The following is a 12,946-nucleotide window of genomic DNA, read 5'->3' as shown; positions in this document are numbered from 1 at the left end:
GGTATTTTATTTTTACTTGTTCTTTGCAACTAAGAAAACATGACTGAATTACCTCATCAAGATTCCGACATCCCTCTTGCCCACAAAACCTCTAAGGAGACTTTATATGATTCCTATTACATTTTGACTTTAGTAAAGCCAAGGGGAAATTCCACTGTTATTTAAATGCACTCTCAGGGTAGCAATAACAACCCCCAACCATGACTAAAGTATCAGCAAGAAAGTCTGAGTCTCAACTGCAGTGCTAAAGCCAATTTTCGTCTTGCACGCAGACAACAAAAAAGTCAGAAAGGGGTAATTTTCAGAAGTGTTTGGGAGTTCCAGACTGTATCCAGGAAGAGGGAGATAGCTGACTATATTCTCCCCACCCATGCAATGGAGGTACAAAACACGATTTTCTTAATAAGTTTTCTGGTACATGTAAAATAGCACCTTTAAAGTTGTACCAAAGCATTAGTTGCCTTTGTTTTTTCCTCTCATCGAATCATAAAATAAACTTCTTCTCTTATAGATAAGGTGTTGAGCAATAAATAACGCTTCTGACAGTAACTGATGGAAGAACTGGAGTCACATCTCAAGAGCCTCTGGCACAGTCTCATAATTACAATTCCCTTCTCTCCATACCACCTGCCAATTCTTTTTTCTATCCTGTTCAGCATATAAATATCATCCTAAGACCAAAATCCCAAAGTAAATGTAACAGCAGAACTTAGGTCCAACAGATTCCCAATTTTGTTGTAATTTTCTTGATAAGTTTTACTCACTAAAACCAAGTGGGAGTTAGGAACCTGCTAATGTAGAAGTGCCACATATATCACTCATCCCCCTGATCCTAAAAGCCCAGACTTCTCATATTTGGCTTGAAGAAACAGTGCATCTATTTTCATAGCCTTTTTCTGAAAACCTACCTCCTGAAGAACTGGAATAACTGGTGGATTTCTCTGCTGTAGAAAGTACAAAACCATAAGAATATAGGCATATGAAGACAGACTACCACGGGATGCATCACCAATATCGCAGCGCTGAAAAAACACATTTTAAACAAAATACTGAATTTACATTTTATTATTCAAGACTAACAATTATGTCAGAAAGCAAACAGAAACCCTACCAGTAACAGAAAATATATTCATCTCATAACTAAAAATTGTTTTATGAAGCCTGAAAAATAAAATGTCTTTACAGTCAAATGCAATCTGGCAAATCCACAGCACAATTTCACTAACATAAAAGCAGAAAAGCTTCTCATAGCCAAAATATTATTTTTTTTTTTAGTTTATAATGTGCTGTATTGAAAAAAACCAAACTCCCCAAAACAGATATCCCAACAAACCTGCACATCTGATGTCCAAGCTTCAATACTGTAAAACTTAATTTTCCTAAACTCATGTTGCTAGAGCTGTTTCTATGATTCCTTATTGTTTTGGTTTCCCTTGTTGTTTTTTTAAAATAATTAATTAATAGGCAAGTACTTCCGTGCCATACTGGCAACTTAGGCAACACCTGGCATTTTGCTAGCATACATACACATACCTAACTAAACCACGGTCTAGCCCGCACAAGACAGCGTAAAACAAGCATCAATGAATTACCTTACTATGCTTGAAAATCTTGTTACAGTATAACCTTTCTATATCACCTACTTCTAAGCTACCCTTTGCTTCAAGTATGTGTCATAACAAACAACACATTTTTAACCTCCTAGGTCTGGTAAAAACAGGGGTTTACAAATTACTTTCGCATTAGGAGCAGCAATGACAGCTGTTTCCTGGTTTTTCTGCCAATGCAAACAGAGGAGGAAGCATTTTGCTTAAACACAGAGTATTTGTATAGCTATGAAGTCACCTCCATACATATACATTCAAGAGTGTATGTCCCACAACTTGGAAACTTTGTCTTTACAGTAAGATTTTGAGAAAGTATATAATATTATGCAATACTGCAAAAAAATGTAAGATTCATTATTATAAACACAAGGTGGTTTTGATCTGGACACAGAAGTGACATGGCAATATTCTGCACTGATGTGACCACACCAAAAAAAGTCATTACTAGTCTTGGTGACAGTAAAATGAACATGTACATTCCATTCTGGAACAAAGTTATTTTATTCACCTTGAGGCATTTTACTACATTAACATCTGGTAGCGTGATACACTCTCTATAACCCATTTTTTATTTGCCCCTGTTTCACTAAGCTTTCTTTGGATGCATTTGGGGAGTATATTTTAATAGTGCAGCTTGAATAAAAAGAAACACCATGTTCCAATTATCAAAGGCTGCAGAGTATAATGCTTTGTTAGAATATCATAAGAAAAAAAGATGCAGGGGATTTAGTACTTGGTATTTCCAAACTCTTAAAGTCAAGTGTATGTCCTAAGCATATCAAGTAGAGACTTAGGCATTCATTCATCAACTCACACCTACTCCTGAATTTTATAGTAAGTAAAACAAGGCAAGTAGGCCAGAAGAAAGCTGCAGTAATCACTGGGCAGGTCCTAGATATGGAAACTTGGGAAGCCCATGCACAGCCACATGCCCCTACATCTTAAGTTACCATTGTTTCCAGTTTTGTTTGAGTTGTTTGGATTTTAGTTTTGGGTTTTTTTGCATTGTAAATGGTTTGAAACTGTAAGTTTTCCTTTAATCAGCTTCTTCTTAGACAGAAATCTTTGAACGGATAGCAGAAGATACCAGGACTGAAGAATTTGATTCTGACATGCATGATCAGATGGAGCACAGTCAGCTTAAGAAAGTGCACTTCATACTAATAGCATTCTACTGTCTCCTTTACAATTGGTATTAGCAAAAGGTAAACTCAGTGGCTGTATGAGAAAACACTGTATTATACAAGTAAGTACCTTCTTTTTATATTACCTTTGCAAAAACCTTCATTGTATAGCCCAGATATTGCACTCTAGGATCAATAGCTGCATATGTAGCCAGCATTCTTGTGTTATGCTGTGCCTGGGAAAGGGCGGGGGGGGGAGAAAAAAAAAGATGAAACAGGTGTTTCAGTGTACTTTATGGTCAATCATAGTATAGTCTGCAGTTCAAGCACAGGAGACACAATACAATTGGAGGGCAAAAAATCACAACAATATTCTGTAAAATTCATGCAACATTTCCTGCAGAAACATAACTGAAAGGTGTAATCAGAACAATATTAACGCAGTAACAACAATAAGAACCTTGGAAAACACCAGCAAAGTAAGTCCATAAGATGACTCACATTAGGACAAATTCCACAAGTCACATCTTCCTCACAGGTGAATGTGAGCCCATTACATAACAAATCATGCAATTACACTGTGCTAGATGTAAGCTGGGGTGAGATGTACTATTCATGAGAGCAGAAAGGCCATGCTGAATGTGGCACTAACAGCTTTTCAGAAGCATTCACAAAAATGCTTTGTGTGCCATGATGCTGCTCTGCCATCAGGTTATACAGCTACTTGGGTTGGGCTGAGGGTGTGGGCCACTGAATTTAAATAATGTAGAAAAAAAACAACCCTAACACAAAAAACCATTTTAATTCTTGTTTCAAAATTATTCCCTCAAATGATTATTTGAGTGAGTTATAATGAATTAAAAAGCTTTCTTTGAACACAAAATCAAACACAAACAGATGCTTACCAGTGTATTGTATAAACTGATATCTCCTTCTAAGCCACTTCGTCTGTGTTCAAATTTTACTATAGGCACTTTGGCTGTTGTTATAGGCAAGATGTTTCTCAAACCTGGGGAAGCAACACTTTAGTACATAAAACATTTCCATTAACTACATATATAGTAAATGTAAATACAAACCAGATAATACTTTGAAACACCTACCTGGATGCTTCTTAAGAACTTTTGCCAAACCTTCTATTATTTCTTTACAGTTTAATTTCTAGGAAAAAGAAATATCACAGCTTCAGATGTTAAAACATGGATCCTATCCCAACAAGCACATTTACTATCAAACATGTATTTCATAGAGGAAAAGTCTATGTACTTAAAGAAGTAAGCAATAAGCCAGCACATGAATTTACATAAACTGGCGATTCTCTATGGGGACATCTACAGTATACTAAATGTGTAAAAGTAAAATAGGCTCTATCTTGCTTCAATTGTGCAGAGTGCAACAAGCCAATGTGCTACTAGCAAAATCCTACCTTTTCTGTGTACAGAAGTCTTAACGGAATTAAAAAACCTTGAAGAATTCTAGAATTTAAGGTAGTAAATTTTATCAATTTCAAAACTCTTACCTCTGCATTTTCATGGCCTTCCAACGTCATGCAGATATCTAGATCACTGTCCCGAAATCCAAATCCATTCTTTGAAGAGCCAAACAAGCAAAGTCTGGCTTTGTCTGATGAAAAGAGTAGACCAAAAAAATATAAATTCTTTTACAGTTGAATGGTAAGTGCTTACTATGGAATATTGCTTAACTGAGATGTGTAGGTGCCCATAAGAATGAGCTTTATTTGAGAGCTTACAATGTCTCTTCTAAGACTTCACCTTTGATAAAGGAGGAAGCACAATACTTTAAAAAATCTTTATAGAAAGAAAGGCAGGATAAAGCCCAAGTAATTTTTATGAGTGAGGTATGTTACAGAGTTACTATAACAATTAAACAGCATCTCTAAATGTGATGCAATGTTTTGTGGTAAGCAACTGCACTTTCCTGTTTTAAATACACGAAAACAATGTGCAAACCCCGTCACCAGTGCAGCTTTACCCCACAGGTAAGACAGAGCTACTCTTAGGGCAGTCCAAGCAATATTTCTGGTTCCACTCTTACTTTATCTAGGTTGCATATTTTTCCTGACTAGCTAAATTTAGTCAATCAGTAAGTTTCTGTAACCATAACATACTGTTCAAGAAGATGCAAGCAATAAGATTAATATACTTCATGGAACACTCTTTCCCCAATTGTTTTGTTTACAATTTTGTTTGAAACACTGTATTATAATCTATTTTCATTCTTGTAAAGGAAAGCAAGATTATATAACTGAGAGGAAGCAGTTTCTTCCTAACTGAAAAGGATACATTTATCTGTTCAACTGAAATCAGTGCTAGGAAAATATATATAAACACCTATTCACAGCTTTTTCCTAGCCTTTAATAGAATCAGAAATCTTAAGTCTTTCAAGGTTCTCTAACAGGTCTCAATCCTCAGCTGCTGCCAGTAAGCGGAGGGCACAGCCAGCAGATGGAAGTGCAATTCACAGTTCCTTGACCATAGGCCAGCTACAGCAGAACGGATGGACTTCTGTGTAAAGCAATGGACTGGAATTCAGGAGACCTGGGTTTAGTACCTGGCACTAGTACTGTTTTACAACACCTACAAAAATCACTTTGCATTTCTGTGCCTTGCCTCCCATGGTTGTAGTAGGATACTTTTGCCCATTTTATAAAAGGGATGTGAAGATAACAACTCATTAAGATTTCTAAGATACTTAAACACTGGTGACTAGGCAACAAAAGTACTTGGCCCAAGACCCAGATAACACTAAACCCAACTGGCCAGGGCCTATTCAAACTTTCTTTTTGTCCTGACTGCTGTAGTCCTGTATCTGTATTGTTACTCTTGCAGCTCTTCCTCCACTCCAGGAACATTTCCATGGAATAGCATTGAAGGATGGTTCAGTTTAGAAGTCTGCAAGATAGCTTCACATACAGAAGAGACACCACTGCTTTAAGCAAGGAAAACGAGCAATAATGAGACAAACTACATCTTCATGCTCTGGACACCATGAATGAAAAAAGCATTATCAAGAATCACTACCTACTGTTACATACCATTATACTCTTTTCGAATAAATCTTTCCAAACTTGCCAGAATTTGTTCTCTGTTTTGTTGCTCAGATAAAGGAGGGGATAATTCATCTAAGTAAAAACAAGTTAAAACATAGTCAGATGTGACATTCAGCTACCTCGAAAATCTTTTTCAGCTAATTGGAAGTATTGGATACCTTTTTTTTGTTGCTACATTTACTTTCCTTGAATATGATTTTTTCTTTTTCATGATATCATTAGAGTTGTTAGGATTTTATTTCAGACGTCTGATTTTTCTGCAATTATTCAAACACAGAATGGCTTGGTGGGCACCTCGCATCCAGCCAAGGTTAACCCACCACAGCACCCAAAAGGAGCTTTTTCCAAAAGAAGCTACAGAATTTGACAAACACAAAAACTAATTTTGCCCAGAGCCTAATTTCTGGGAACACTAGTAACTTTTTACAAACCCAGTGAAGAAATCCTGTATAGTATTAGTTTCTCAAATCTGTAATAAGAATTCGGTATCACAACCATGGATGATTATATTAAAATAAAACTATTGATCAATTTGTAGCCTAGGGTAACTGGAAGAGCTGCTTCCTACTGAATTTACTAGAATAACTAATTTAATGCCACAGTTTTTATTTTTTCCAGATTACAGATCACAGTTTACAGTGGAGTACAAACACTTTTCCAACTTACCAAAACATCTTTTACAAACTATATCAAGTATTTCCCGAAATCTGTCTGTCATTGGTGGTAGTGGTTTTAGATCAATTTTCTTGAAATCCTCTGGGCAGTCATTTTTGGAATGTCCATCCCGTTTGCAGATGCTGCATACTATAGTTGGTGGCTTTTGTGGGGGGAGGGGGGGAAGTGCACAAATGCAATTTTACTTCTAAGATAGCAACAGACCTAACATTTCCAGGTAAGTCATGCAACCAAGAACATTTAACATATGAACAGCAACAGAGTCTCTACAAAGAACAGAAGAACACCTCCCAATAGGCTGCATTTAGTTCTCACAGTGCCTAAGAACACCTAGAAATTCTACAAGAAAGTAGAAGAGGAAGGGGCAGGGAGGGGGGTGGAACTCAAAACAAACAAACCCCAGGATTTTTATTTTGTTGTGTGGAAATCAGAAAGCTTTCCATAAAATGGGGCAACACACCATTTATTCCAAACGGCATACGGATTCAGTGTTTTCCAGTCCTGAGTAACAGATACTCTAAAAGGCTACAGCTACCATTCATAACAGAGACTGAAACAATCATCAGGAGAATCCTGTCATTCATCCACCCTCAATTTTAGTGATTTAAATGTAATAGCCCACTGATACATGACCGGCCCTTCTTAAATACACAGCTTACCTTTCCCGAAGTCAAAATAAACTTATCAAACACATAATGCATTTCTTCTGTAGAGAGGCTGCCTTCATCTTTGAGATCATGAGCTTCCACCATTGCTTTGCAGTTGGGCGAGGTAGCTGGTGTGCCAGTGCACTTACTCTTCTGAAAAGACTCTGTAACCAAACTCTGCCTATTTTCAGCATCAGAAAATTCATTACTAGAATTTGTGTCATAGGGCTGATGTTCACTGCAGTTACAATGGTGGCTTAGCTCACCTTCAGTTACACAAACTGAAATTTCTAAGTCATCCCTCTCTTTCAGTGATTTTTGCTTTAATTCACAGCATTCATTAGAAATAAGGGATAAAGCTTCTTCTTTGTCTTCATCGTAACTAGAGTCCAATGTTGAAAGTAGCAAAGAGTCTATGTTCCTGGAAGTACATCTTTTGGCTACAGCTTCTACTGCTTCATTACATTCAAGTTCATTCTCTGGTACGTTACATCCACTTCCTATATTTTTTTTATCTACAACTTTTTCTCCTTGTGGAAGGCAACAGTTGACTACAGGCTCTTCAGATCTTGTGGATTTCTTATTATTCATTTTCCCTTTTTCTTTTTTCTTGGTATCTGGTTTGGATTTAATCCCATCTTTACTTTGCGGACATGCAAAATATTTATACGCTGTCCTAAATCGCTCCAGGATGTACTCAAATACCATCTGGCTATTTAGACTTCGTGCAACATTCCTCTTTAGTGCAAAAGGATCTAGGAAGAAAAAAGAACAATTTCATTACTAATCTTTAATTTCTACATTTCACTAAAGCAGCTGAAATACCTAAGTTATGATACAGCAGTTAAAAAGAGATTCCTACAATATAATCCAGAATTGTATTTGGATATACTTAGTAGGGCCCACAAGGTTTTTTGGACTTCTTCCATACAAAACAGAACACACGTGTGGCCATGAATGGTTGGCTATCATAAACTATTTTAAATAGTGTTATTTAAAAAGAAACCACAGGTATATTGTACCATTATATTATGGTCAATTACTAAACTAGAAATGAAAATAAACAAAGGCAAAATAAATGTAGGCCTGCCTGAACTTTTTTCCTTCACTGAAGAAGGATTTGCATTTCCCTTAAGAAACTGATTTCTCTAAGAGGAACATTAAGGTTATAAGGATTATATGAACCAATCTCACCAGGTTTCATTCTTAGTCCTTCCTAGCGATTTCTAGATCAAACATGTTTTCCATGTAAAAAGAGCACTTGCATAGTTGCTATAAGTTTGCCTGGGAAGATAGTATCAAACTGAGATTCTGTTACTTCATAACTTCAGTTACAAACTTAACATTAAAAAAAAGAAATAAAAAATTAAAACCAAAAAAACATAAAACAAACAAAACAACACAAAAGGATCAACAATAGCAGGTATCAGAGCCAGAATGCAATCTGTTATTTGAAATTATTTTCCCTTTCTTCCTCAGTAATTTGCCGTTTCTTCTTACAGGTTTTAGTTTCCCACATGCTGAATAAACACTACTCTAGTTTTAAAACTCTCTAGCTAAAAGTGACTGAAGAAAAGAATTGGGAGAGGAAATTAAAGCCAAAGGAGTGATCTCAAGACCCACTATTCAACATGTGCCCCAACAATTCATTGCTTGTTTTTCTCCTTTTCACTTTTCCTTCTTGCTCTTCTTGTACCTTACTGACTTATCCTTCAATATAAACTTTAGTAACTAATTCTCTGTCTTTATGATTCTCTTTGACCTATTTCTCCTTGCCCTCTCCATCACTTCATGTGTGTTACAGAACAGCTACTTCATTAACATCTCTAGAAAGTGTCCAAAATTCATTGTTTATGGTTTTATAAAAATATCACCTTAAACGGTTTCTTAACCTTCCTCAAATACCCAGTTTCTCTATTCTTAAGGCCAATTCAGAATGTTATGCATTGCTCTGTGACTTTCCCTCTTAAGTATTGTTTACATATTTTTCTGAGTTGAGGAACAGAAATAAAGATGTCTTCTAGATATAAAGAAGTAATAGACAAAATAATTTTCCTTCTTTCTCTCTCCAACATATAGAACTCAAGCTATGTATTATCATCAAATTCATATAGTCTCGCTGCCTGAGAAGAGCGCTTCCCTTAGCAGGATACTCAGGCACTGAAGCATAGCCTACGACATGACATTCAATTTCACAGTATGGAAATACTACCAACAGGGAAAGGGACAACTGTGGGTGCTGCGGGTGTGGGGTTGTGTGTTACTTTGATGGATTTGCTCTATTTCACTCTGATCAGAGCTAACCTATAGCTGGAAACACTCAAAATAACACCGTGGTTTTTGGAAATGCAGCTGGAAGTGCTGAAAATTCTTAATATCAGATTTATTAAAAAAGGAATAAATAATGACTTATGGAAAGAATGAAACATATAGAAATAAGAACAGAATGGCAAGAAACAGTGAGACAAATTTACACTTTGTATTTCATAGACCAAAGTTGCAAAAAAGTAGTACTAAACAGAAAATTTGTCTTTAAACAGACTAAATAGCTGACAAAACATTAAAAAAAATAATTTACTTTCTCCTCTAATTATTCATTTAATTTATTGCCCAGACTTCTTGTGACAGACCTGTAAGTCTTAGGTAAATAAAGATAATAATGCAGGATACCTACAGAACTAGAGAAGAGTATTATCCTACCTTCAATGGCTATTCGCCTTTTAGGCCAGTTTTTATTCTCTCTGGTCAAGAGTTCTTGTACCCGTATGCTGATGACATATTCCTCCAAAGCAAATTCCAGTGTGTAAAACTTCAACAGTTCTAACCACAGTTGCCCCAGTGAAACTTGGTGAGGGGTTTTGAATGCTAAGAGAGACTGAAACACATAGACAAGAATGCTCAACTACAGTAAGAAATGAGAATTCCCATTTTTTTCCTGGTTCCATCCAATACAAATGTTTAAACAAAAAAATAGGGACAAGAGGTAGAGTATGGTTTTCAATGAAATAAAGCCATGACTTACACTGCCGTGTTTCTCCTTTGCATTACTTTGGTTGTCCACTTCCGAGCTTGTTACCTTCTTGCCACCACCTTTTTGTTGTTCAACTTTAGTTTTACTTTCCGCTCCAACTGAGTTTTTTGCTGCACCATTTGTTGGTGGTTTGTACTCCCACCGTACAAACTTCTCTTCTTCTATACCTTTCAGCTGGTGGTCATCTGGCCTCTTTGAATCAAAGCCTTCAATCTAACAACAGTTAAAGTAGCTCTGAAGCAAGACTGTATACAATACATAAAACCAAAAGTTTACACCAAAGGTAACACTGACAATTGTGATATTTATCCCCCTCAAGAATAACTGATGTCGGAGAAATAAATTCAGAGAATTACAGAAGGAAATACTTGCCTCTTCTCCAAAATAGAGCATGACACAATTGTACAGGCTATAGCAGCTGCCTTTTTAAAAAAGTCATCAGAATTGTCAGGCACCAACTGTGTGAGGATTAAGTACCAATACGTTCTATTTACAAATTTCTTAGGCAATCAAATTCTGTGTATTTTATGACCTTGCAGAACACAGAAATAATGTCAACTTACCCAATTGCCCAAATAGGATGGTAAAATACATGGTTTTCTTTGTTGAAGGAAAAATATCACCATTAAGGCAAAGGAATATGAGGGAATCCCACCTTCAGCCTGACAGTCAATGTGACAGAGCTGTAAGAGAATAAATCATTACTTTTCTGATGTAACATCAGCATTTTAATTTAAAATCTATTATAAAAGGACAAATACTAAAGAAATGTGAGATACTTACTAAAGTGAAACAGAAAATCTTTTTATCTCAGAAACTGCAGTCAAGCTATGCCACGTACAGGCAAAATGCAAATTATAGTAATTCAGACAGTGCCTTAAGTTACACTCTTCAGTTTCACTACATTTTGTGATTGTGGGCTAGCCAAAATTTTAGTCAACTATCAGCTATTTTTTTATTGGAGATGGGGATTCTATGCATCTGGCTGTAATCTGATACTGACCTATTCTATGGGAACTCAAGAGATGTAATAAACATATTAGACTTTGAACAGTTCTTTGTAGTTTCTACTGCTGCTACTTATATGTTGTAAAACAATTTTTGTAAAAACACCCTGCTAAATCAAGCAACAATAATAATACCATGCAAGTACTTTTCAGTAAAGCCAAAACACTGTAAGTCAAGTATGGCCTGGCAGCAATTTCAGGACTGAAATACAAGACAGGTAAACCCTAGCTGTAAACATTGTAACTTGGTTCCTGTTACCACTGTTGATGCCTGTAAGAAGTACAGCAGGGTATGACGACAGACCCTTTTTTGAGCAAGTTAACTTTTTTCAATGTGACCTCAATAGGAGAAAGTTTGCAAGGCCCGATTACACCATTGAGCTGGTTTTCAAGGATCAGTTAACTAGTTTTAAGGAACTAGCACAATAGCTTGCTAACAGAATTGTGCAAGCTTCATATATATTTACAGTTTCACACCAAATCTTCAGTCTCATTCTGGCCTGTTAAGGTAAGAGGTGAACTAGTGGCATGAAGTTCTTTTCCACAAACATATTAATGGTATATTATGTATTACATTGTATGCAGTACTCAAAAAGAGGAAATAAACATATTTAATTATCCTCAATATTTATGAACTTACTCTAGCCCAGTAGCGGAAAGCCAAAACCAAGGGAATAAGGACAGGCTCCAGTTTACCAAGTGCCGCCAGCAGGTCAGTTGTAAGGCAAGCCACATCATTTCTAGCACTTACTTTACACGTCAAACCACTGTAATTACAAATGTAAAACAGATTAAAGAGTTATTGCTTTGTATATACAGATGATGCTTGGGGCAGGAGGGTGGTGGGGCATCCCATCCATGATAATAAAAACATGCATCACTGTCTCCCTATGTAAGCACCTGAACTTTTAAAACAAAAGCTACAGAATATAATCACATTTTCTGTTAACTCATCAGTTGGATCTAGAACTTACAGAATTTCATTACAGCTGAAATATAAAACAGCATTAAGAATTTGCTCTAAGTTCTGCCATTACTTAATTGTGCAATCTTACACAACTCAAATTCCATTTATATCTTCCACATACCAAATAAATACTCAGGCCTGCTGCATATTAAGAGTTGGTAAGTCCACAAACCAGCTTCTGCATAATCTACAAACACAGGAAAAGATATGCCCACCAGTTCCCCAGAGTTTCAGACACATACCTCTAGCCAGTCAAAGCAACATGGACATCATACAGCAATCATGTTTCATTTTGGAGGTTGCTACTTCTTAGGAATTTACTGAAACTGTCAGATTATGTGTCCTTTCTGGCAATGTGTACCTTATAAAGTGTTTTTAAAGCCGTGGATTAAATTGCTGGCAGAAATCTTAAATATCAACTGAAAACCGTTCCACTTTCCCCCTATTTAACTAAAAGTAGAACTGCTATTTTCGGACTCACAACTAATGAGCACTATGAAGCACAAAAACAAACCTAAGCTTTCTTCTAGATTGTATTTTCATGTATGAGCAATTTCCCTTTAAGATGAATGTTAGCTAAATGTTACAATACTACTTCTTATCAGGAGTGCAGGCAAGCAGCTGCTATGAACAAGCATAGTAGAAATTGGTATCTCATTAAAAATCATTTTCATTGACATGTACCTTTTAACATCTTTGCAAAAGACAACAGGAACTTTGGCATGGAAATCTGACTCCACATCTGAGTAGACAGCTAAGCAAGGAGAAAAAAAAACATTATGTACTAAAGTCTTTTACATTTTTCCCAATTGTATCT

The 12,946-nt window shown here is 36.2% G+C and overlaps 1 protein-coding gene across 6 annotated transcripts in view; it reads right to left on the bottom strand.

Moving 5' to 3' along the window:
* Positions 1-12,946, bottom strand: part of TUT4 (terminal uridylyl transferase 4) — a 54,458-nt gene that overhangs the window by 13,860 nt on the left and 27,652 nt on the right. For all 6 annotated transcript variants that reach the window (XM_049807073.1, XM_049807070.1, XM_049807075.1 and 3 more), the window contains 13 exons: positions 12,814-12,883; positions 11,803-11,929; positions 10,719-10,838; positions 10,147-10,368; positions 9,825-9,999; positions 7,137-7,879; positions 6,469-6,619; positions 5,788-5,874; positions 4,251-4,354; positions 3,835-3,892; positions 3,637-3,740; positions 2,878-2,967; positions 909-1,022 (listed from right to left, as the gene is read on the bottom strand). In XM_049807073.1, coding sequence (XP_049663030.1) covers positions 909-1,022; positions 2,878-2,967; positions 3,637-3,740; positions 3,835-3,892; positions 4,251-4,354; positions 5,788-5,874; positions 6,469-6,619; positions 7,137-7,879; positions 9,825-9,999; positions 10,147-10,368; positions 10,719-10,838; positions 11,803-11,929; positions 12,814-12,883 — 2,165 coding nt within the window. The remainder of the gene's footprint in view (positions 1-908; positions 1,023-2,877; positions 2,968-3,636; positions 3,741-3,834; positions 3,893-4,250; positions 4,355-5,787; positions 5,875-6,468; positions 6,620-7,136; positions 7,880-9,824; positions 10,000-10,146; positions 10,369-10,718; positions 10,839-11,802; positions 11,930-12,813; positions 12,884-12,946) is intronic.

This window comes from Accipiter gentilis, chromosome 8 (genome assembly GCF_929443795.1).
Source record: "Accipiter gentilis chromosome 8, bAccGen1.1, whole genome shotgun sequence".
NCBI classification, from domain to species: domain Eukaryota; kingdom Metazoa; phylum Chordata; class Aves; order Accipitriformes; family Accipitridae; genus Astur; species Astur gentilis.
The sequence above is the reverse complement of the archived record's forward strand: the minus strand, read 5'-3'. Positions and strand labels throughout refer to the sequence as shown.